The sequence below is a fragment of the Phalacrocorax carbo genome, chromosome 12, assembly GCF_963921805.1.
Source record: "Phalacrocorax carbo chromosome 12, bPhaCar2.1, whole genome shotgun sequence".
Taxonomy (NCBI): Eukaryota; Metazoa; Chordata; class Aves; order Suliformes; family Phalacrocoracidae; genus Phalacrocorax; species Phalacrocorax carbo.
In genome coordinates this window covers 3,981,533-4,002,378 of record NC_087524.1, presented here as the reverse complement: position 1 = coordinate 4,002,378, position 20,846 = coordinate 3,981,533, and the positions used below count along the sequence as shown (strand labels likewise).

The 20,846-nt window shown below is 45.1% G+C and overlaps 1 protein-coding gene across 4 annotated transcripts in view; it reads left to right on the top strand.

Moving 5' to 3' along the window:
* Positions 1–20,846, top strand: part of SLC16A12 (solute carrier family 16 member 12) — a 38,574-nt gene that overhangs the window by 6,006 nt on the left and 11,722 nt on the right. For 2 of the 4 annotated variants that reach the window (XR_010374939.1, XM_064463764.1), the window contains exons 1-2: positions 3,286–4,608; positions 19,479–19,697. Coding sequence is in view for 3 of the 4 variants with exons in the window: in XM_064463764.1 (XP_064319834.1) it covers positions 4,538–4,608; positions 19,479–19,697 (290 nt within the window). In the remaining variant the exon portion in view is untranslated. Of the gene's footprint in view, positions 1–3,285; positions 4,609–19,478; positions 19,698–20,846 lie in introns of those variants that run through there. The other 2 variants (XM_064463765.1, XM_064463767.1) reach the window with 1 other exon arrangement.

Here is a 20,846-nt window from a genome sequence, read left to right as displayed (position 1 = left end):
CCTTCCTTCCTTCCTGCAGTTTCTGGATTTCTCCCAGAGTGGATGTGATGACTAACATTTCCCAGATGTGAAATGCAAATGTGGGAAGTGGGATCTTTCCCCTGCCTCTCTAGAGGTTTCTTGGAGTCTATGGTTCTGTTGAGTTTCTTAATTAATGTGTCCCTCCTGATTCAAATGGTTTTCCTGCTGGCCACAGTGGTTTTGGGGCTGTTACAGTACTTAATAAGTCATGCCTTAGAGTGTTCGTTGTACACGCATCTTAAACTTGGTTGGTTTTGAGAGTTTCTTGAAGACCACACAAAACTTCTTAATTTAGTCCACTGATATAGGCAAATACCTCCCCCTCCTGCCCATTTTAGGGCTTATCTCATCAAGTTGTCATGTTTGACAGTATCAAGCTCCTTCGACAGAGGAGTATTTGGAGCTGGTTCAGCAGCCTGCTGCTTGGTGCACGGTTGGGAACCCAGTAGCAGAGGGCTGTGCGCTGCTTGCCTGTGGTCCCTGTCCCAGCTCCTCCCTGCTCTGCCTTCATTTGCTGATTCTGCGATGGACTGTGTGATCCCATGTGAAACCGCATGCATCACTCACAAGCTTTCCCCAAGGTACCGGGTATTTGGATTGGTAATTTCTTGTCTTTGTGTTTGTTCCTCTCCTTCGGAGGCCCCTGTAATCAGCCCTTCAAGCTCATCTCCTTTATTTCCCCATAAAGGTCACTAAAAGAACAGGGAAAGGAAGAGCTGAAATAAGAAGAGTCAAAACCAAAATGGTTCCACTTTCAAGGCATGTGCCAACTTCACCTGTCGCTGGAATGCTGCGTCCAGTCTCTCAGCTACTGAGGCTGAAATTTCCCGGGCCAGGGCATCACACCCAGCCTTGCCTATGCAGGCGTGGCTCAGCATCGGTGTTCAGTAAATACCCACAGCTGGTTTTACAATGCGTTGCAGCACAGAACTTGTTGGGAGCACGGGGGCTGCCTTTTGCGTCACACAGGCCAACTTCTGAGTTCGTAACCCAGCGTTTTGAGTTGGCGCTTAAAGAATCAGTATGATGTGATATTCCCATTTCGTTGTGCTGATGATGTTACACCTCTCATGAGAAGCAGCTTTTAATTTGTTAGAGAAAGAAACGTTGCTGGTAGTTCACACTTCTTTTTTTAAGCATGGCAGCCTTTGTTGCGTTAATAGGTGAAGAAATTTGGCAGAAAATAAACCCCATTGCAATCCAGCTGGCCCTCAGGTGTCAGAGGGGCTGGGGGTGGCTGGGCTTAGATCCGGAGCGACGCCCGATTCAGCCCTCTCAGGCCGGTCGTGGGATGCGCTAGCAGGACAATCACGTTAGCCTAACCGTGCTCAATGACTTCTCGCAGCCAGACTCACTCACAGTGCGGTTTTTTGAAGCAACAGAAATACAGGTTCTTCTTGGATGGCTGGTGATAAATACGCTGTCTGCAAAGCACGTGCAAGTATAAAGCACTAAAACACAAGACACAGAATAACGACCTTGTTCTCTATATTTCCCAGGGAATCGCTCGGTACAACCAAGTGTTCGAGTCTTACCCAATAGGCGCCCCTATGGGCGGGAGGAAAGGTTCAGCCCATCGACTCATCCCAGTAGTCTGCGATGGTGTCTTCCCTAACGTCCCTCTCTCTTGGGGTCATTTTATACTACTTTACATTTAGGTGGAGCTTGAGTGACTCTAGTCAAACATACTTTTGTTATTGATTGGTGTAGAAATCCCTCACTTCGATTTAAAGGTACAGACTAGGAGAAATTCAGAGCACGTGCTCTGTGAGGGGTGGTTGTGCCTTGAAGGCGGGTAACTTTGGGATGGAGGTGTGTGTTTTAGTATTAAAATGAGGTTCTAATGAGCAAAGTTCATCCACAGGGCATGGTTTTGCAATTGTAGGGTTCAGGCCATGGCATGGTTCCGTGGCTCCATCTAGTTTCCGGACCTGCCGTGATTTATGGATGAGTTTGGCTGCGGAGCCTTTGCTCCACTCCCTCCTCCAATTATCTCTCTTAGAGCTAGTGCACCGAGTGCCCCCGGTGTTGCTAACATCTACGATTGCAGGTTATGTTGCTTAGGGAACAATCGCTGAAATGATTTTCAGCATGCCAACCGTATTTCACCCTGGAAGCTAACTTTTATGACATGTGGCTGTAACTTCAGCCTCGATCATTTCACCTTCAGTAATTATTCCACAAGCCTTCCAGATGAGATCCCGTCAGGTTGGATAACAAACCACTGCCCATCTCCTCTCGCCGTGATCATGTCCTGTGCTGCAACATGTTCCTGGAGAGTTCTCTCCCTGTTGGCTGTATCTGTTGGCAATCCTGCTTTCATGCAAATATCCCCTTAAATTACACCTTCTTCCATAAAGGCTTGAAAGTTACACTGTCTGAGCTGCTTAATCTAACAAACCAACACTACTTGTTTTGGATAAAGCCAATAGGCATTTGGAAAGCTTCTTCATAAAGTGCCCTCTGCCTGTTGACTCCCTCTTGCTGTCATTACTAAACTTCTGTAATAGAGATTTTTGTCTTTAATTAGCCTGGATGGTCCCTGGGGCAGCTATAGCACGACAGCAGCAGCAGCAAGCAAAAGTGCCTTTTTTGAAGGGAGTGAAAAAAGTCCTGTGGGCAGAGAGAATATTGAAATGGAAATCAGCTGAGAGGAGCAGCACTTCCCCTCTTGAAGGGGCTGAGTTAATACAATGACCAGGTAATTTCTCCACTTGAGTGATATTAGCACTGTGCTCAAGTAGCATCTGGGGCTTTTTGTGTAAAAGCTGTTTTCATTATTAAGTATAGGATTAATATTTTCTGTTTCCTCGTCTGAAACAGTTCAGACAGTTTCTCTGTGCATCTGATATCTGGGCCACTTACAATACAAAATATTTAATATGGGAAATGCAGCTGCCATAAAATACAGCTTGATGACAGCAGAGAAATCAGCATTGGATGAAGAATGTACTGAATGCGGCATCACAGCTGATCACAAAGGGCCCTCAAACTCTCAGCAAAAATATGCAATTTGTGTCATTATGTATTGAAGGACCTGGCTTCCACCCTAAATATGTGAAAATCTCAGCAGTCAAAATAGGATGTAATTGGAGAACAACAAAATTGGTCAAATTACATTTTCATTTTTCCAAATTGACACGTGGCCGCAACGCAAAGTGGCAGGGCAAAAAGGCTTTGTGGCAGAGACACCCCTGTGCGTCCCAGCCAGAGCCGGCTTCCTGCAGAAGCAAACGCTGTTATATCTACCCTGTTCTTTAGCTCCGTGATGCAGAGCAGAGATCCCAAGCTTTGAGCAGTTCCCGTTTTGGTTTGCTTAGGGATCCAGATGCCGAGTGTGTGGGGCAGCGGAGCAAGGCAGCGCAAGAGAGAGCTGCGACTTGTGCCCTGCCTCATCCACCATCCTCTGCTCTTCATGAAGCCAGTGGTTCATCTCTTTTTTGTTTGTGGTCAGAGCTCATTCTGTTCGTGTCCATTTAATTTAGCCTGATGGAGCAGCAAGTTGGAAAGAATAAATCGAATTATCTCACACAGCTAGTTTATTCTTAATAAAGTTAATGGAGTGGAGAGTCATCTCCGGGGAGCAGCAACCCACACGACGTAGTTCTGCCTTTTGCTGATGGTGCATGCTACACAGAAACAGCCCACGCATCACTGATGGTAAAATGACACTTGTCAGAGTGTCCAAGTCCTGCTTGTTTGCTGGAAAGGATGGGATAACAAAATACTTCAAATACGAGCTCTTGCGTGGCCACCTCTGGCATATCGCAGCGGTATTTTGCAGAGGACTCCTTTAGTAGGCGACTTCACTCTTTTAATTTTATCCAAATGAGAAAGTAAATCTTGGGAGACAGCTGTGAGAACCTGGTACACGGAGCTACTCCTTGGACAAATTCCTTGAAAATTAGAAAAGTTAGTCTCATTGCTCCCAGAGAACACAGCAAGCACGTAAACGATGTCAATGTATCAGTGCCTCCTAACAGGGAAGGACGACGCAGTTGGCACTGAAGCACTAAATAAAAACTGGGTGGGGGAAAAAATGGAAAACCAGAGGATGTGAAGGTGGAGACAGGCAGGATAACGTGTGAAACAAGTAGGGTGGCTGTGAAGGAGGAAAAGGAAATCAACTGGTATTTGATGACTGATTAAAAGTTGGTTGGGTTTGTTTTTTTTTTCAATTCAGGTGAATTTGGAATTTTGTAGTGATTTAAAATTGATCAAATGCAGCCTGCCCTAATGTGAAATGCCTGCTTAAGAAGAAAAATGATCTAATGATGCAGGATTTGGAGTGTGCAACAGAGCTTTGCTCAGGAAGGTTCATAGGCAGACATTGCTAGCAACACCCTTCAGGTGTTTTTCAGGCTGCCAACATACAGAGGTGTTACTTAACTGGAAATGGAAACTTAGCTCTGTGAGAGATCTCTTATCTGAGAAATAGATATTACTTTAACTTGACCTTAATTTTTGTTTATCAGTTTTAACTTGAGATCAAGATTATCCTTCTGTTAAGCTGTGGATGAAGTTACGGGTGAACCAACAGTTGCCTGTAACAACTCTTCTCTGGGATACTCCAGGTTACTCTTTCAGGTAATTCAGGAGGTGCAATTTAAATAATGCTATCATAATAGTTATAGTTTATTCCTTAGATGGGGTGAGTTTGCATTGTAAATAGAAGATGGTCTTGAAAAAAATCACTTGGGCCTGTCCTCTTTCAAGGAAAAAACCCTTAATTTCACCTAGAGAAGATTTTAAGGAGTATCATCTTCTGTGTATCAAGATATAAACATTGTTTTTAGACGTAATTTTTGTTGTCTGATAATTCTTGAGTTCTTTTTTGCTGCTTTTGTCATCTGTGTAATAAGCTGTTTAAAGTGAAACTGATCCCACTAAAAGGATTATTGATAACGGGATCTAATTAAAGGACAATTACAAGGTTGGCTGGAATAACAGGCTAAGAGGATAACTGTTGAGTCCTTCATTTAAGTCTCTTGTTTCTTGGTTCCCAAGTTGACATGTGGCAAGACTTTGACCAAACAATACTCATATGGCTGTCCGATCTGAACAGCGAGCAAATGCATCTTCACGATGGCTCCCCGACCAGCAACGTCAGTAAGGACGCTGAGGAATCCTTTCTTCTTTTAATTTAAACTGTCTCATAACTCCTGCGAGTGCACGGTACCAGGCTGAAAGCCTATACTTATCTCTACAATCTTTTTCTGGATTTCTTAGCCATGTGTTTGTTTTTATAAACTTTCTAATGCAGTGGCTCAAGATACTGTGATGAGTGGCCTGCAGTTGGTCTGCAGGATCACGTACAGCAGCAGCGCCCGCATAGCTTGCTTCTGAAGTGTTTCTATTTGAGAGTTTGCTGGTAGGAGTGTTTGGGTGTTCTGCGGGGCATTTAGCAGGGTGGGCCGGTTATGTGGTTGTAAATGTTCTGCTGCTCTCAGCTGCTGTAATTAGGACTGGGTTTAACAGGAAGAAGAGATGGAGCAATTTTTTTTTTTTTTTCTTAGATAGCATCAGACTCTCTCTTTTTTTTCGTTTTCGGGTCCTTTAAAATTTCACCTTCTATGGGCCTTCCGTACTACTGCTGTCTAACATTTAACAAGATGACGCCCTAATGTCTTATCTTGCTGCTCCATATGGGCTCTTCTCCTCTTTCTTTTGTAGCTATCTGTCTTTTCAGTGTGGCTATTGAAGAGAAAAGACAAACATGATACAACCTGGGGAAAGTGGTTTCCTGTTTTCCTACGTTCATTACCCCTACTGTAACTCAAACTTCTCTTCTGTAAAATTTCTGCCCTCCCTACTCAGAGCTTAGTTTTCCTGCCGGAGGCACCCTTGGGTCCTTTGCTGCAGAGTCCTTGGTCTCATGCTTTTTATGAGTTAAGCTCATCCCAGGCATCTGTGGTCAGCTATTTTTCCAAGCATTCTCTCCAATTACATTTCCATTCCTTAAAAGCGACCCATAAGCATGTTGGACACTTACTGTAATACTCTGCTTGCTGACAGTTCTGTGTGACTATGGAGCTGAGAGGATACAAGCTGAGGAGCTGTATGGGAGCACCAGAGAAAATGAAAATGGAAATTAACTTTTAAAGAACTGAAATAGCCAGAGATCTGGAGAGCAAAGGTAAAACATCCTTAAGAGGACAGGTAGATTTTTTTTTCATGTTTCACTTACCAAAGCAAAAACATTCTCTATGGAGAGAAATGTTCTTTAACATAAAATTGAGCAACTGTATTTCTGGGCTGCAATACTAATTAGCAGAAGTACACCCTTAAGTAGCATGGAAAGTTCCTGCTCCTCATTCCTGAAAATGATGTAATCAAGCAGCTGCACCAGTCTTCACTCAGCAGAGGGAACTTGAGGCACTTTTCTCAAAGCTTTTGTTGTGGTTTAACCCCAGCCGGGAACCAAGCCCAACCCAGCCACTCGCTCACTCGCCTCCCGGTGGGATGGGGAGAGTGTTGGAAGGGCGACAGTGAGGAAACTCCTGGGTTGAGGTAAAGGCAGTTTAACGGGTAAAGCAAAAGCCGCGCACACAAGCAAAGCAAAGCAAGGAATTCATTCCCTCCTCCCCACGGGCAGGCAGGAGCTCAGCCATCCCCAGGACAGCAGGGCTCCATCAGGTGTAACGGTGGCAAACGCCATCACTCCATGCTTTCACGATGTGCGTGCTGTCAAATACATTCTTCCTGGCCAAAGATTATTTTTTTTTCCTATGGCATGCTAAGAATTTTTCCTCTTGACCTCCATCTGTTTCCTTGTCTTTCATTTTAGTATTTAATGTTTCCTTCCCAGCTGAGCAGCTTCCCTGTTGCTATTTTCTGAAGTTTGTGTGCAGTGACGCACACGTAAGCCGCCTTGTACAGAGATGGGGTCGTTGGTATGTACCTATGGCTATATTATTTATATATAATATATATTATTTATATATAATATATTATGCTTTTTTTTTAATAGAGTAAATGTTATTTGTGCAATGACTTCTCAGAAATACCTAACTCTGTAAAGCAACATTCATCAGTAGTTGCTGTTGGAAGCCTGTCTGACGAAACAGCAGACAGCAAACATCCTGGTTTTTGTCTTAAACTGTTGTCTTTCCAGTATTTAGAGATTTTTCTTCCATTCCTGCTGGGGATTATATTAATACACCATTGTATATGCAGTAGTTATATATTATCATTCTTAAAGAAAAATAGTGGCTTTGAAATAGTAGTAGGGCTGTCTTAACTTTACAGAGTTCAAAGTTTCAGCTGAAAACCTCCCAAGAAAAATAATGGTCCCAGCGAGGGTTTGCTGTCATAGGGTGCGTATTGTCCATTAGGAGAGCATGTATGGCATTAAGTATCCTAATAGCTCTGTTTCAGAACATTAGCTTGTGCGAACGAAGGGAAATAACCTGCCTTGCCTTTTCACACCCGATTAGGTTTCGCAAACAAATCTTGCCTATTGAAGGAGAAGATGCTGAATTGACGCTAACAGCAGCCCTAGAACATCAGATAAATAGAGGCAATCTTCTGGATAGCTTGTTCTGTAGGTACAGAATTTGTTTTCTAAAAGAGACATCTCCTTTCCCTTTAGAAAGCACCTGCGTAATGTTCACATCTTGAAAGTTAACAGTGAAAAGTATTTTTCTGTGTGAATTGTTAAAAACCCGACAATGTTACTCGGGCTCTGAACACTTCAAGAGCAGGGGAAAAAGATGTCTTTGTTGAAGTGCAGTTCCTCATTTGACTAAAACCCAGCCAGAAGGCTCAAGGACATTATGAACCAAATTAGTTTTGCATAACTTGAGTAAGGCTTTTCCATAAAGAGAAGGGCTGAAGAGATGACAAGTGCGAAAGAGCTCCAAGCTCAAGTACCTTTTCTGTAAGTACGTCACGGAGGTTTCTAGGTGAGGGCGTATCGGTTTCCGTGGTTCTGCCTCCCGCTTTCTTGGCTTCCCCTCTGCCGGGGAGTGCCCGGGTGCTGGGTGGCGGCGGCCCCAGGGCACCACGGAGCAGCTGCCAGCACTTTCCCAGGCTGTGACCCCCCGCCAGGCGTGTGTGCTGGAGCTGGTGTCCATCCGGTTGATTCTTATCAGAGACGAGACATAAAAGCTGGCAACAACCATAGCTTTGGGGTGGCCTTTGGCACTTCCAGGTGTGTGCGGGAAGATGTGTCTCCACAGTCATCAGCCCCGTGGTTTTATGCAGGCACAGCCGCAGGGTTGGTGCCTGAGCACTCCTGGGGGCCCTGACAGCATCCTCATTTTCTCTGGAGGGATCAGGAGAGCATTTGCTTGGGTATCCCCTTTGCCAGGTCATCTCCAGGTAACCCGAGAGAGGTTGGCTTTTGGGTCCTTATCACCAAGGTAGAATCTGGGGTGCAGAATCTGTAGAAGGGGAGAGTAGTGATTTCCACAGACTGACTGTGTAATGGTCTAAGAAAAAATGACCTATTCTCTCATGTTCCCTGGCAGCTGTGCAGTGGTGTTCTTTCTCAGGGCAAGATCTTCCTGAAGATGGAAAAATTAATATACCAGATGTAGGAAAAGTGTCAGCTGAGGACTGCTTCGAATAAGGACCCTTTTCAGCATTTCCCAACAATTATGGTTGTATGTTAAATTTCTTTAAGAGTATAATGGGATATTAATAAATGCCTGGTGATTCAGAACATGACTGGACTATCACATACTTAAGTTTAACAGTAAATGTGAATTGCTCGACAAAATCTTTAGTCATCATTGATGATATACTGTAGATCTCAAAAGTAACAGATAAATGCAGTGTAATTATAAATCAATAAATATATAGGTGGTTCTGTAAACAAACAAAAAACCTTCCACAACTGTTGCCTACCCACCATGTGTTTAAAAATAATGATTAGAAATAAATATTAGAAATATTAGGAAAATGTAGAAATATTTTAAAACATAGAGATATTAGAAAAACAATAAGCATCAGACAATTTTGACATTATCTTATGCTCTCAATATATACCGATATGTCATCAGCAACCCCTCAACTCCAAAAATTACAGAACATTGTCTTACAAGTCTTGTTGTGTAAATGCAGTTGTTGGACAGCAGAGACTGATATTTTTTTGTAACAATTTTTGGCTATTCTCACTTATTTGCAGGAAGGGGAAAGAAAGATGGTAAAACGGAGGCAGTGAGGGTTCCGTGTCCCGTCCCCGCCCCCAGCGGGGCGGCTGCTGGCTATCCGTCAGTTAGTACCGTTCTCCTTTCAGGGAGAAAATACACGTTTGATGGAACATGTGTGACCGAAACCTTGCTAAGGGTTCCCAGTGAAAAGTGGTGAGCGCTGCGCTCGCTAGTTTAAAAACCTTTCAGACCGTTGATCAAAAATGCACGTTTCCAGGTGGGATTGAGTAAGCTAAAGTTGAGCTTTCTGTGCAAAGGGGTTTTCCCCAAAAATATTATTTTACTTTTTTTTTAACCCTCTATGGTTAACGTGCATTATTTAAGGACTAACCTACCAAGAAACTACGTTAAAGGGTCAAAAGGTTTCCATTATAGTTTGCTTAACCTTTTGCTGTAGACACCTTCTGTCAGGCTGTTGTTTTTCTGTCAGCCCCATGCAGTGGTTGCCAGAGAAAAGTGAGGTTCACGTTACATTTTTCATCCGAGTGCTACCAACCCAGCAGACGGTACCTGTTTCTGCTGGGGCTCTAGCCGTGCGATTCGGTTTAGCAATTTCTGGGGTATTTGACAAATCAAGGAGCCAGAGTTGCAGAGCGATGGTTGTGGGAGGCCAGCGCGGCTCTTCCTTTCCCAGTGACACGCATCTCGGTAGGGGAGTAACTAATGAATGTTGTGCCGTTCTACCATCTTTTTATCATCTTTTTCATGTTTCTGCTCCGAGTATTTTTGCTCTTGGGTAAAGGGAGTTTTCCCAGCTCCTGTCCCTCTTTGGCACCACCTCACTCACCCATGCCCCTCTCTGGCACCTCCCTTCTCTACCAGCTGTTTAACATCCCTTTGGTTTCCACCTTGCTTATCCTCTTCCCACATCTGTCCTCTTCAACAGCTGTCTCCCTCCCTTATATGCACAAACAGAAGCAAATGAAGATCATTTGCTGCTCAGCATAGTGATGGGACTTAATAAGCTGTCTCTTCTCTGTCTTGATACGGTTTGGGTGGCGGGCAAATTTTATTAGATATTTGTATGGTGCCTAGCACCGTGACACCCACTCGCTGACGGCAAGTCCCGAAGTCCTTCTAAAATACAAATAGGTTATTAATGTTGCTCTTATTCTGTATCATAGGGAAATCCCTCCTTAAAACTATAAAAGAGGTTAAAGATTTGCAGAGTAAACCATCCAGATTTATGCAGGTATATTATAAATTTAAGAATGGAAAAAGTTATTACTCTCTTTCTTAATATGCCTCTGGTGTTAGTGCTGTGACAGCAATTAAAAGTCAGGGGGGTTTGTGTGTTTGTTTTTAATTTTTTTTTCCCCACTTAGGTTCTGGCACAATTCCCTAAATGGACTTTCGGGTAAGTGGTTCGTGTTGTTAACCATTGTAACAGTGCTGGAGAGGTACTGAATTTATGGAGATCTGAGAAGCTGAATGTGTATCCTGCTTCTACAGATACACATAATCCTCAGGCTTACTGGCTGGCACAAGGAACCTGCCAGTCTTCTCGGAAAAGCATAAACTTTGGTTTTATCTAGAGGCTGGAGAGAGCCATCTTTAAGCAGTGAAGAAAGCTGAGGATATAGAGTAGCAGCCTTAAGACCCTCGGTGGAGTTATTTTTATTTAGAAACATAGGGTTGGAAAGGACCTCTTGAGTTGTTTTTAAACAAGTCTAAGTCATAATCATTCAGCTTTCGATAAATAGCCAATGCTGAAATCAAAACAAGCTGTACTTTTCCCGTTAAATAGTCTAACCCAGGGTGCAGAATGGGATAGCTCTTTACTGGAGAAAATAGATTAGAAACAGCCTTTGAATCCCAAGAGCTGTGCAGAACGAGAGAGTCTTTACCTCCTGTGTATTTAAGAACAACTTGGGACGCAGCTGCCTGCCGGCCTGCTGGCCGTAGTGCCTACCGTGATGTGCAATTGCTGGGGGCGCGGAAAGGAGGCCGAAGAAGTGCCACTTTGTGAAAATCCAGTGGGTAAAAGCTTCTGCAGCTGTTGGCGCCTTCTGTGCTCACATCAAATACTGCATCTCGCTTACATGTGCTCTACTGTATTTGATGAGATGTGGGAACTGAGTGAAGGGGCTAGCAAGCCTCTGGGGAGGAGGCTGCTCAGTGGGGGAGGGAGATCCCTGACCCTGCGGAATTAGAGACGCCTGGGACAAGAAGGTAACTGGTTATTGGTAATCAGTGTTCTGCCAGTTCTCTGTCTTCCCTTTAAGCTGCTACTTGGTCTGAGCTCCTTTCTCTACTGCAGATTGTTACGGATAAGGTCATCCTTGATCCTTCAAGACCTAAAAAATTGACGCTTTCAAAACATGTTAAATATTTAATCTTACACATTTCGTATGATCCCCTGTCACACAACACATACAATGTTCCTCTTCGTTATCTAACATTTTTCCTTCTCTCGCTCTCCCCTTCTGCTATCCTTTCCTACTCACTTTGTGCCCTTTCTATCTTTTTCTATTCATAGTTCTTTTCTTCTGGTTTTTGGGTTTTGCTTTTGTTTTGTTTTTTAATTAAAGATGCAGCAGTCAGAGAAAAGGGAACAGAAAGCAAGAGTGTTAAAGCAGGAGGTTAACGAATGAACGTAGCAGATGACTACAAATAATTAACGCTTGGTACAACCTTAGTGTGAAGAAAAGTAAGAAAGGTAGTAGAACTGCCCTAGAGCTACATGAATAGGGTAAATACTGGAGAATATTAAGACTGCCCTAAAGCCGGGAGCATAGGGTGGTAAATGTAGTGCATATATGCAATTCCATTACCTTTCACTCTAAGCTTTAATGAATTTTCTCCAGCTATGCTTAAGCTGCTTTATACTTGTTCTTCATAAAATTAATCTGCACAAGTGTTCTGAAAGTGACTTTGAAAGCCGTGTACGTTGTTGTTCACAAGAAAAATAGGGTTTAAATCTATTGTTGCAAATGAACCTGCTCTGGGAGCGTGTCCTGGGATTCTGGACACAGAGACTGTCACAGGGTTCTCAAACCAACCCATCGTCGCTGCGAAGGTAGCAAATGGCACATAGAGTTTGTGTATATGTATGTGTCTTACACTGATCCAGAAAGAAAATTCTAGATAAGTCGTCTCCTCGTTCTGCTCATGTGCATCTCTCTATTATCAAACAGGTGAAAGTGTTGGATTCTGTGTTTATTTATGCCGGTATGCACCTGTGGGCCAGCTCCTTTGGGGTAAACGGCACAAAATCCTTCCATGCAGTTCTGAAAGAGATCGCAAAGCCATCTTAATGCACAGCCATTTTAAGCTTTGTGTAGCCAGGACAGTGCGAAGAAGCAGAAAGGAGCGGGGTGGGACCCCCGGTGTGGTCCGGGGGCGGTGCGGTCCCGCCGTGGGGCAGCTGTGATACAAACCTGCCCTTGTGCCTGCTCCTCTGGCTGACGCCGTATCCTTCTACAAACGGAGTGCTTTGGAAAAGCATCCAAACTGCTTGGCAGGTGAGAGAGCGTTCCTCGAGATGATGGAGCTGCCCAGGTACGCCAACGCTGTAAATGGAGCAGCTGAACCAGGTAGGAATAAAGCGACCCGCTGGTCCGCGGGCGGGCTGGTGTGACCGTACCTGCTCTTCCTCTGTCCTTTGTCACACAAATGCTTCTCGTCTTCACTTCACACATTGCGACATCATTAGTGTATCAATTTGTTTAAAGAAGAACATCTTTATGGTGGAAGGAGGGGCAGATGGAGTGGGTGGCGAGTGCTTTGCTGGCTGCGTGCCGTGTTTTAAAAGGTGAGTTGCTGTGTCGGCCAGTTGCTAGGCTGCTGTGGGTTTCTGTGTTCCTTTCCCTGGCAAAAGGCACCTCGTGATGAGTTGCAAGGCTATAGCAGTGCCTTCTTAGTAACCTCACTCCACTCCCTTCTTTCTGCTGGCTGAGGAGGCTGAGTAAGGGAGATAGATGCTCCCAGGAGCAGTTATTTTCTTCCCAGGGTTCTTGAAAACAGCTGCTGAAGTAACTGATAGGTTATTTATCTTGCCAGATTAAACCTAGTGTATTAACGTGGGGAACAGAGTCACCGTTTAGTGAACTGTCAGGGCACACTGTGTAACTGAGGCTTTCTTAGGGATCAGGAGAATTTGTTGCCGCCTTCACCCCACTTACATCTTCGTTGAACTCACAGCAAAGCACATTTTCTTAATGCTTGAGTGAAAATTATCTAGCAAAGGTTGCGAAGTGCAGAGCTCTGTCATGAGCTTTTCATTTAACCCTGCTTTCCTTCAGGCATCACAAGCAGCAGGAACTTTTATGCACGTCTGGGATGCGTTATAAAAGCAACCAGTGCTGTCCGTGGGGATCAGGCCTCACAGCGCTAAAGGTGGAGCAGGTAAGAGTCATAGCCTGCACCGGAAAGGTTAAGAAAAAGATGCAACATGAGAGCAAACCAAGGCAGTGCTGGGAAGGGAAGGACACGGCTGCTCAGACAAAGCATGTGCTTTCTGCCTGTTTAACTTCATTTGCAGAGTCCACAATCTGTACTATCCATGATATGGATAATTAAAAAACAGCACCAGGGTGTAAACACCCTGGTGTAAGCAAATGAAGTTTTCTAACCTCAGAATAAAATTGCCAGGATGTCATAATAAGTGTGTGTTAGACGTGTGCAGCAACACGAAAGATAATTTAATTTACCTATTAGTTCAGTGGCTATGACAGGCACAGTACTCCCTGAAGCGAGCGTGAAGTCAAGGACATGAGGAGGACACTGATCCTACTATGGGGAGGTTGGTTGGGTGCCCTGTTTCTATGCTGGCCAGGCATTTCTTATAATATGGTTATTTTCGGTTGCTTATAATCTCATTAAATGTTTGCCATTCATGTGTACGTTGGCAGGAAGTGTTCTGTGAAAATAATAGCGAGTGATCATGTAACCAAGTATGTAATCTGTGTTTGCATAGCCTGATATGTCGTCAAATTCTTCCCAGGTATGTTAACGTACAGCTAAAATACGAACTAGGGTCTCAGACCCTATCTGAAGCTTGCCTGGGAGGCTGGGCCAGAGATCTAGGCTGAGGTCCTGGCACCCCTGACACCTGCTGTATATGCATTAAAATTAGGGCTCTGCGTGTGGAGGTTGTTGACCTCTCTGAAAGATTTTGTGTATATTTCTGCTTATTGAAGGGTTACTTTGATCCCTTCTGGCGTCCCTGGAACTTCCTTCTCCACCCTTAATAATCAGAACTTGAGATGAAATCTTCAACCCTGCAGAAGGGGCATCAAGATATACAGCTCATATCCAAAACAAGAAGCCCTGCCTTGCCAAGGCTCTGCAGAAGTGCTGCAGAGGTACATCTGAATTGCTCAGGATCTCTCTGTGGTGTATCATGTGCCTCTGCAAACTCCACCAAACAGCATTACAGGAGAGCTGCTCCAGCCCTCAGATCATACCCGTGGCCCTCCTCTGGACTCGCTCCAACAGATCCATGCCATTCTTATGTTGGGGGCACCAGAGCTGAGTGCATTACTCCAGGTGGACTCTCACGAGAGCAGAGCAGAGGGGGAGAATCGCCTCCCTCAATCTGCTGGTCACGCTTCTTTTGACGCAGCCCAGGGTACAGCAAGCGCACATTGCCGGGTCATGTTGAGCTTCTCATCAACCAACACCCCCAAGTCCTCCTCCTCAGGGCTGCTCTCAATCCATTCTCTGCCCAGCCTATATTTGTGCTTGCAATTGCCCTGACCCGTGTGCAGGGCCTTGCATTCAGCCTTGTTGAACTCCATGAAGTTCACACAGTCCCACCTCTCAAGCCTGTCAAGGTCCCTCTGGATGGCACCCCTTCTCTCCAGCAGGTTGACTGCACCACACAGCTTGGTGTCTTTGGCAAACTTGCTGAGGCTGCGCTCCATCCCACTGTCCATGTTGCCAACAAAGATGCTAAACAGTGCCAGGCGCAATACCCTTGACATCCCTGGGCAGATTTAATTCTGTCAGAGCTTTGGCTTTCCTAACCTGATCCCTGGGTGCTCAGAAAATTTCTCTGTGTTCCTCCTAGGCTACTTGTTCTTGCTTCCACCGTCTGTAGGCTTCCTTTTTGTGTTTGAGTTTGGCCAGCAGCTCCTTGTTCATCCATGCAGGCCTCCTGGAGCTTTTGCCTGACTTCCTCTTTGTTGGGATGCATCGCTCCTGAGCTTGGAGGAGATGATCCTTGAATATTAACTAGCTTTCTTGGGCCCCTCTACCCTCCAGGGCCTTATTCCATGCTCTTCCTTATTCCATGCTCTTCCTTAGGGCCTGCTCTCCTGAAGTCCAGGGTTGTGAGCTTGCTATGCAACCTCCTTTGTGCCCTAAGGATCTTGAACTCCACCATTTCATGGTCACTGCAGCCAAGACTGCCTTTGAGCTTCACATTCCCCACCATCCTTTCCTTGGTGAGAACAGGGTCCAGCATAGCACCTCTCCATATTGGCTCGTCTATCACTTGGAGAAGTAAGTTATCATTGACTCATTCCAGGAACCTTCCAGATTGCTTATGCCCTGCTGCGTTGTCCCTCCAACAGATATCAGGGCTTGTGAAAGTGAGGCTGCTCCCATCTGTCTATAGAGGGCCTCATCTGCTCGGTCTCCCTGGTTGGGTGGCCGGTAGCATACCCCTACTATAATGTCACCTTTTGCATCAAATTGTACTGCTTGATGATCTGGTCATTCACTGATCTAGCATGAAGAGTCATGCAACCACTGCCTTAGCTATCAGATAGCTTGTTGATCCAGTATTTGCACATATTTAATAAGACAGTTGTTGCTTGGAACTCTGCAGAAAGGAATGTATCATTGACCCTATTAGTTAAAAATAATCAGTCATTAGTTCATGTCACCTTACTCAAAATGTAACATAAGCCCTGCAAAATTGTCTGTCATCTGGGTGGATTCAACACATGAGATGTGTGGTCTGCTCACAAAAAGGCAGCGCCTGCTGGAAGGCAAATACAGAACGTGCGTGTCAAGTGGCAAGTCCGTGGATGAGTCTTCTGTATCACATGCCCAGCATCCTCTAACTTTTGACTGCAGGCATTTTCAGCCTCCCTCATAGATTTTGTGAATAATGCTATACTTGCCTACACACATGCTTTCTTATTTTACTGCATTAGCCAATCTCTTGAACCCTTTTTCCTCAATTTGTCCGTGTGTCAGTTTGTTTCAGAACATAGTGGGGAGGGGAGGAGGGTGCGGGTACACACTGGCACTGCTGTATGTTTGTCCTGAAGCAAATACGTAAGGTCGAAAAATGAACTTTACGCTTCAGGCAAAACGTCACAAGGCTTGTGAAGAGGCCAGTAATGTCCTTGGGGTCATGTGGGCACCTGCAGAGGCTGCTCAGAAAGCTCTGTCAGCTGCATTGGCATTTGTTTGCTGTGTATTAGAAAGCTGTGTCAGAAAAGGCAAACTGTCCTCGTCTCCTTTGCAGCGCTTTCATCGATCTTTTGTATATACAAGTCCTAGCAATTACATACCTCGAAGATGAGGTTTGAAATCATAAACTCATTTGGATCTCATTTGCTTGGTGTGGTTTTTCTAACCAGCCGTAGGAATGAACTTGTGAAGACTGCATCCAGCTGGGAGCCTTTGAACTCACTTAGGAGCCTCAGTGTATGAGATACCAGGTTTGGTGGCTGCTTACAAGGGCTCCTGTAACCCCAGCTGGGAATTCTTATTTGATCTTCGTGAGCTGCTATGACCAGTGCTATATAACCCGAACCGTAGCTATGTCAGGTGTCCCATCTGAGATGTGCCCTGTTCTTACACGAAGAGTGAAGCGTTTGCGTAAGCAGGCAGAGCGGAGCATGGCGTATCTCTCCAGAGAGCCACGGGAGTGACAAGCAAAGCAGGTTATTAGAGGTGTTTTATTATCATACCTGAGCTCTCTTCTAGTTCATTAGTGCAGGTTATATTGTAATGGTGCTTCGTGCTGCACTGAAGATCCCTATTGTGCTGGACTCCATATAAACACAGGGAATAGCACGGATCTTGCAAAGACTTTATAATACAATTTAACTTAAGATGAAATAGATGTTTGTGACAATGGAGAAGAGAATAATAAAGACAGCATTGGTACGTGTTCTAATGCTTATCGTGGGCTTTGCTTTGGGCTCTGGATCATTAGAAAGCTTTATACAAATATTTACTTATAACAGGCTTTGCTCATATTTATTTATACAAAGAGAAAAAATAGAACAGTAATTTTTATTTCCAAATAGTATACCGCATTTTTGGCCTAAAGTAAAATGTGTGATAGCTAACAGGCTGACTAGCACAGAAGCACAAAGAAGTGGTACTTGAGGAAAATTGAGGAATACATAAAGACCTGGAACAGAATTTTAATGGTAGCTTTTTTAGGTTGTGTAACTGGATGGTGGTATAATATAGTTTTGGCATCTTTTGTCAATATCTTTATTCACTGATATTTTTCAAGGATACTGTTTCAAACATGGTTGCCTTAAATCCTAAAAAATATATATAACGCCTAAAAAATATGAGGTTACGAACAGATCTGTTCACTGTTCACTTCCCGTGGCGGTTCAGGTGCCTCATACGACAGCACAGCCACTGGCTTCTGGACTTAACCCCTGTCTTTGAAAATTGCACTTGTTTTTTCTGTTTTTAACATTTATGGGCTGCATTGCGTTAGCAGATAGGGCTTGATTGTGCCCTGTATGATCAGCTGCAATCCTTGGGCTTTCAAAGCTAAGCAGGTAGAGTAGGATAACGCTTCTTATCCTTTTTAAATCACAAGACTACCAAATCTTTTCAAAAAGAGTCCACTGATTCTCTCGTACAGTGTTACAGGGTATTATTCACAGCCTAGGAGGGATTCAGGTAAACTTTCAATGCGTTGTGGTTTTTGTTTGTTTTGTCATTCCTGTTTTCTCCTTTAAGTTTGGCAATGCATATAAGTTTTCTTGAAATAATTTTGCAATGGTTTTGAGATGCACCTTCTGATATCTTAGGGAAGGCAGCTGATGAATACTTCTCAAAGGTTCATCTGTGGTGATATTTAAGGCTGGCTCTGCGGTGCCTTGCTGTTTTGGGTCAGGGAGCCCTGGGCTTAGCAGAGCCAAGCCTTTGAGCATCACCTGGCTGAGAAGCTTCAAGGATTGAAAAGGCACAATATTAGCCATGTAGCTGCTTTTTTGAGTAGCTCTGCATCCCTCTTACGTGCTGTAACAGGTAATATTTCCTGGGAAGCCTGTGGTTCTTGTCCGTGGGAATATTGCACATTCGGTGTCTGTCGTATTGGGTGATGTAGAAGCTATTTGAGGTTTCTCTCCAAGCAAAACTGAAAGACATCCCGGATAGTTTACTTATGTCTCATAAATCTTTGATTCATCCAAGGGCTAGGTGCCTGCTGGTGACAGCAAAAACATGGTCTGAAACCCAGCACCGACAGCTGCGAGTGTCTGCACTGAGCAAAACGGGGCGTCTCGGGTCTCTCGGCCCAGCCCTGCCGGGCAGCCACTGATGCAGACGGGACTAAGGGCTGTTGGTTCCATGCTGCTGGTGACACCCACAGCGTTAGCAAAGCTACTCCAACACGCGGCTCTGTTACTCATACGGGGTCCCGTGCGTGTCAGTTGGCCTCCTGCAGCGTCCTGCAGCGCTGAGTGTGCATTTAGAGCCCATGTTACAGCCTGGGCGCAGGCACTACTTTGATTTAAATGGATGGATGGAAGAGGGGGACAGGCTAGCTCTAATCCTCGGTGAATTGTCCGTGCTCAGAAAATGAAGTCGCCATGCCCTGCCTGATTAGAGCCTTCTCCTAAGGTTTGGCTTGTGACAACAATAAGGTTATTTCATCATCAGATCTGCTCTGATTTTGCAGCGAATATTCCCCTTTCATACAAAGGCGATAACTGTATTCCCTCAGACAAAACTTTTGCACTAAGTTGCATACAAGGAAGAATAGCTGCTTTGAGTGGATACTGCAATTGAAAATACAGTTCAGGCCAGGGACTGGTGTGAGCGCGGGGAGCCTGCTGAAGGTAAATGTCCTGCAGTGACTGGCACCAGTAAAGTATGTGGCTTCCATGTGTGTGCTGTGACATTTGTGGGGGGAAAGGGTATCGCGCTAGGATGTAACTGCTGGGCAAATTACCCTGAAATAAACGATACCAGACACGGGGCCAAATTCTGATGTCACTCTTGCTTCCAACAAATTTTCATAAACTGCATTTGAAAGAAAACCCTTGCTTTTATATAATAAAGCCGCAGCAGTATGTCCTAGCCCGGCCGCGCGTGCCACGTACCCCGATTCCCCTCTCTGCCTGTTTTCTCTCTCTCTCCCTTCAGATGGCCAGGAAGGCACGTGCCGGGCGGCCGCGGCCCACGCGCGGGGAGCCGGCCGGAGCAGGCCCCCGCCGCTGAGGCGGGAGGAGGGAGGCGTCGCCCAGCCCGCGCCATGGCCTTGCCCCGGCTTGCCCGGCACGCCGGCCCTCCCGACGGAGGCTGGGGGTGGATGATCGTTGCCGGCTGCTTCCTTGTCACTATCTGTACCAGGGCCGTGACGAGGTAAAGGGGCTGCTTCTTGTCTTTCTGACCTGTTTGTGGTATTACCCGTTTCCCTCCCCCCTTAGGAAGACGATTTGGGATGTTCCCTGATGTCCCACAGCTGCAGGGGTATTCTGGCTAGCTACAGACCTCTCTCTTGCCACATTTTTAAAGGTTTCCTGAAATCCCTAAGGCCGTGGGGCAGCTGAGGGATTATGAGCCCTCTGGTTTTAGTCTCGCCTCCTCTGACAGCTGCTCTGTCTCTCAACACCCTCTCCTTGGCTTTTTGCAGAATCAAAGCCTTGGGCAAACAGTGTTATTTCAGGCTGTGGTGGTTTGGTCACGGAGGGAGGAAGCATGTAGGGTCTCTTTGGGTCCGCTGTGTCCCTCTGACCCCACGGCCATCCTCATTTTTGCTAGTCCCAGTGGATTTGCTTGGCTCCTGAGTCTATCTGAGGAACCTGTAAATACCCCCTTCTCCTACTGCAGGCGCTTCAGGTACCATCCCGCCTGAGGAGGTCTGTGCCCTAGAGAGGAGGCCCCTTCTGGTATTCAAAATATGTAGAACATATTTTCTCACAAATACTTCTCAAAAATAGAAAGAACAGGAATAGGCTGTTGCCATGCATAAACATAATGCATACATCTGGGGTGAGATGGCTTCCAGAGCTGCTCTTGGGTGACTTTGATGTCAGCTGGAGACAGAGGAGCCTGGCGTGTGTGTGAACATGGACATTCAAGCTATATTAAGCAGAGAGATAGGCACCCTGGTGAGGAAGGAACACTGAGACAGCGTCTTGCTGGACAGTCAGTATAATGTAAATACAGTGTTTCCTACCTAAATTTCACATTTCTTTTAAAATAAAGCTGCTAGGTTTAGGGATCTAAATTCTAGGGTCTTGTAGTCAACAGCATAAAAGGGGCATGGAAATGTTGACACGGCGTTAGTTTAGTTAGTTAGTTAGTTAGGACGCAAATATATCCATTCCATAACAATAGTAGAGGCTTCCTAGTGGATTTCATTTCTTTTTCACATGTGAAATGTGTTATGTCCAAGAAATCATCTAATGGCTGGCACACATCTAGAGTATATACAAGAATGAAGTATGCGCAAGAAAAAGCTGAAGGAAGAGGTTGTTCGTCGATTTGCAGGAGGAAAAACGAGAGGGA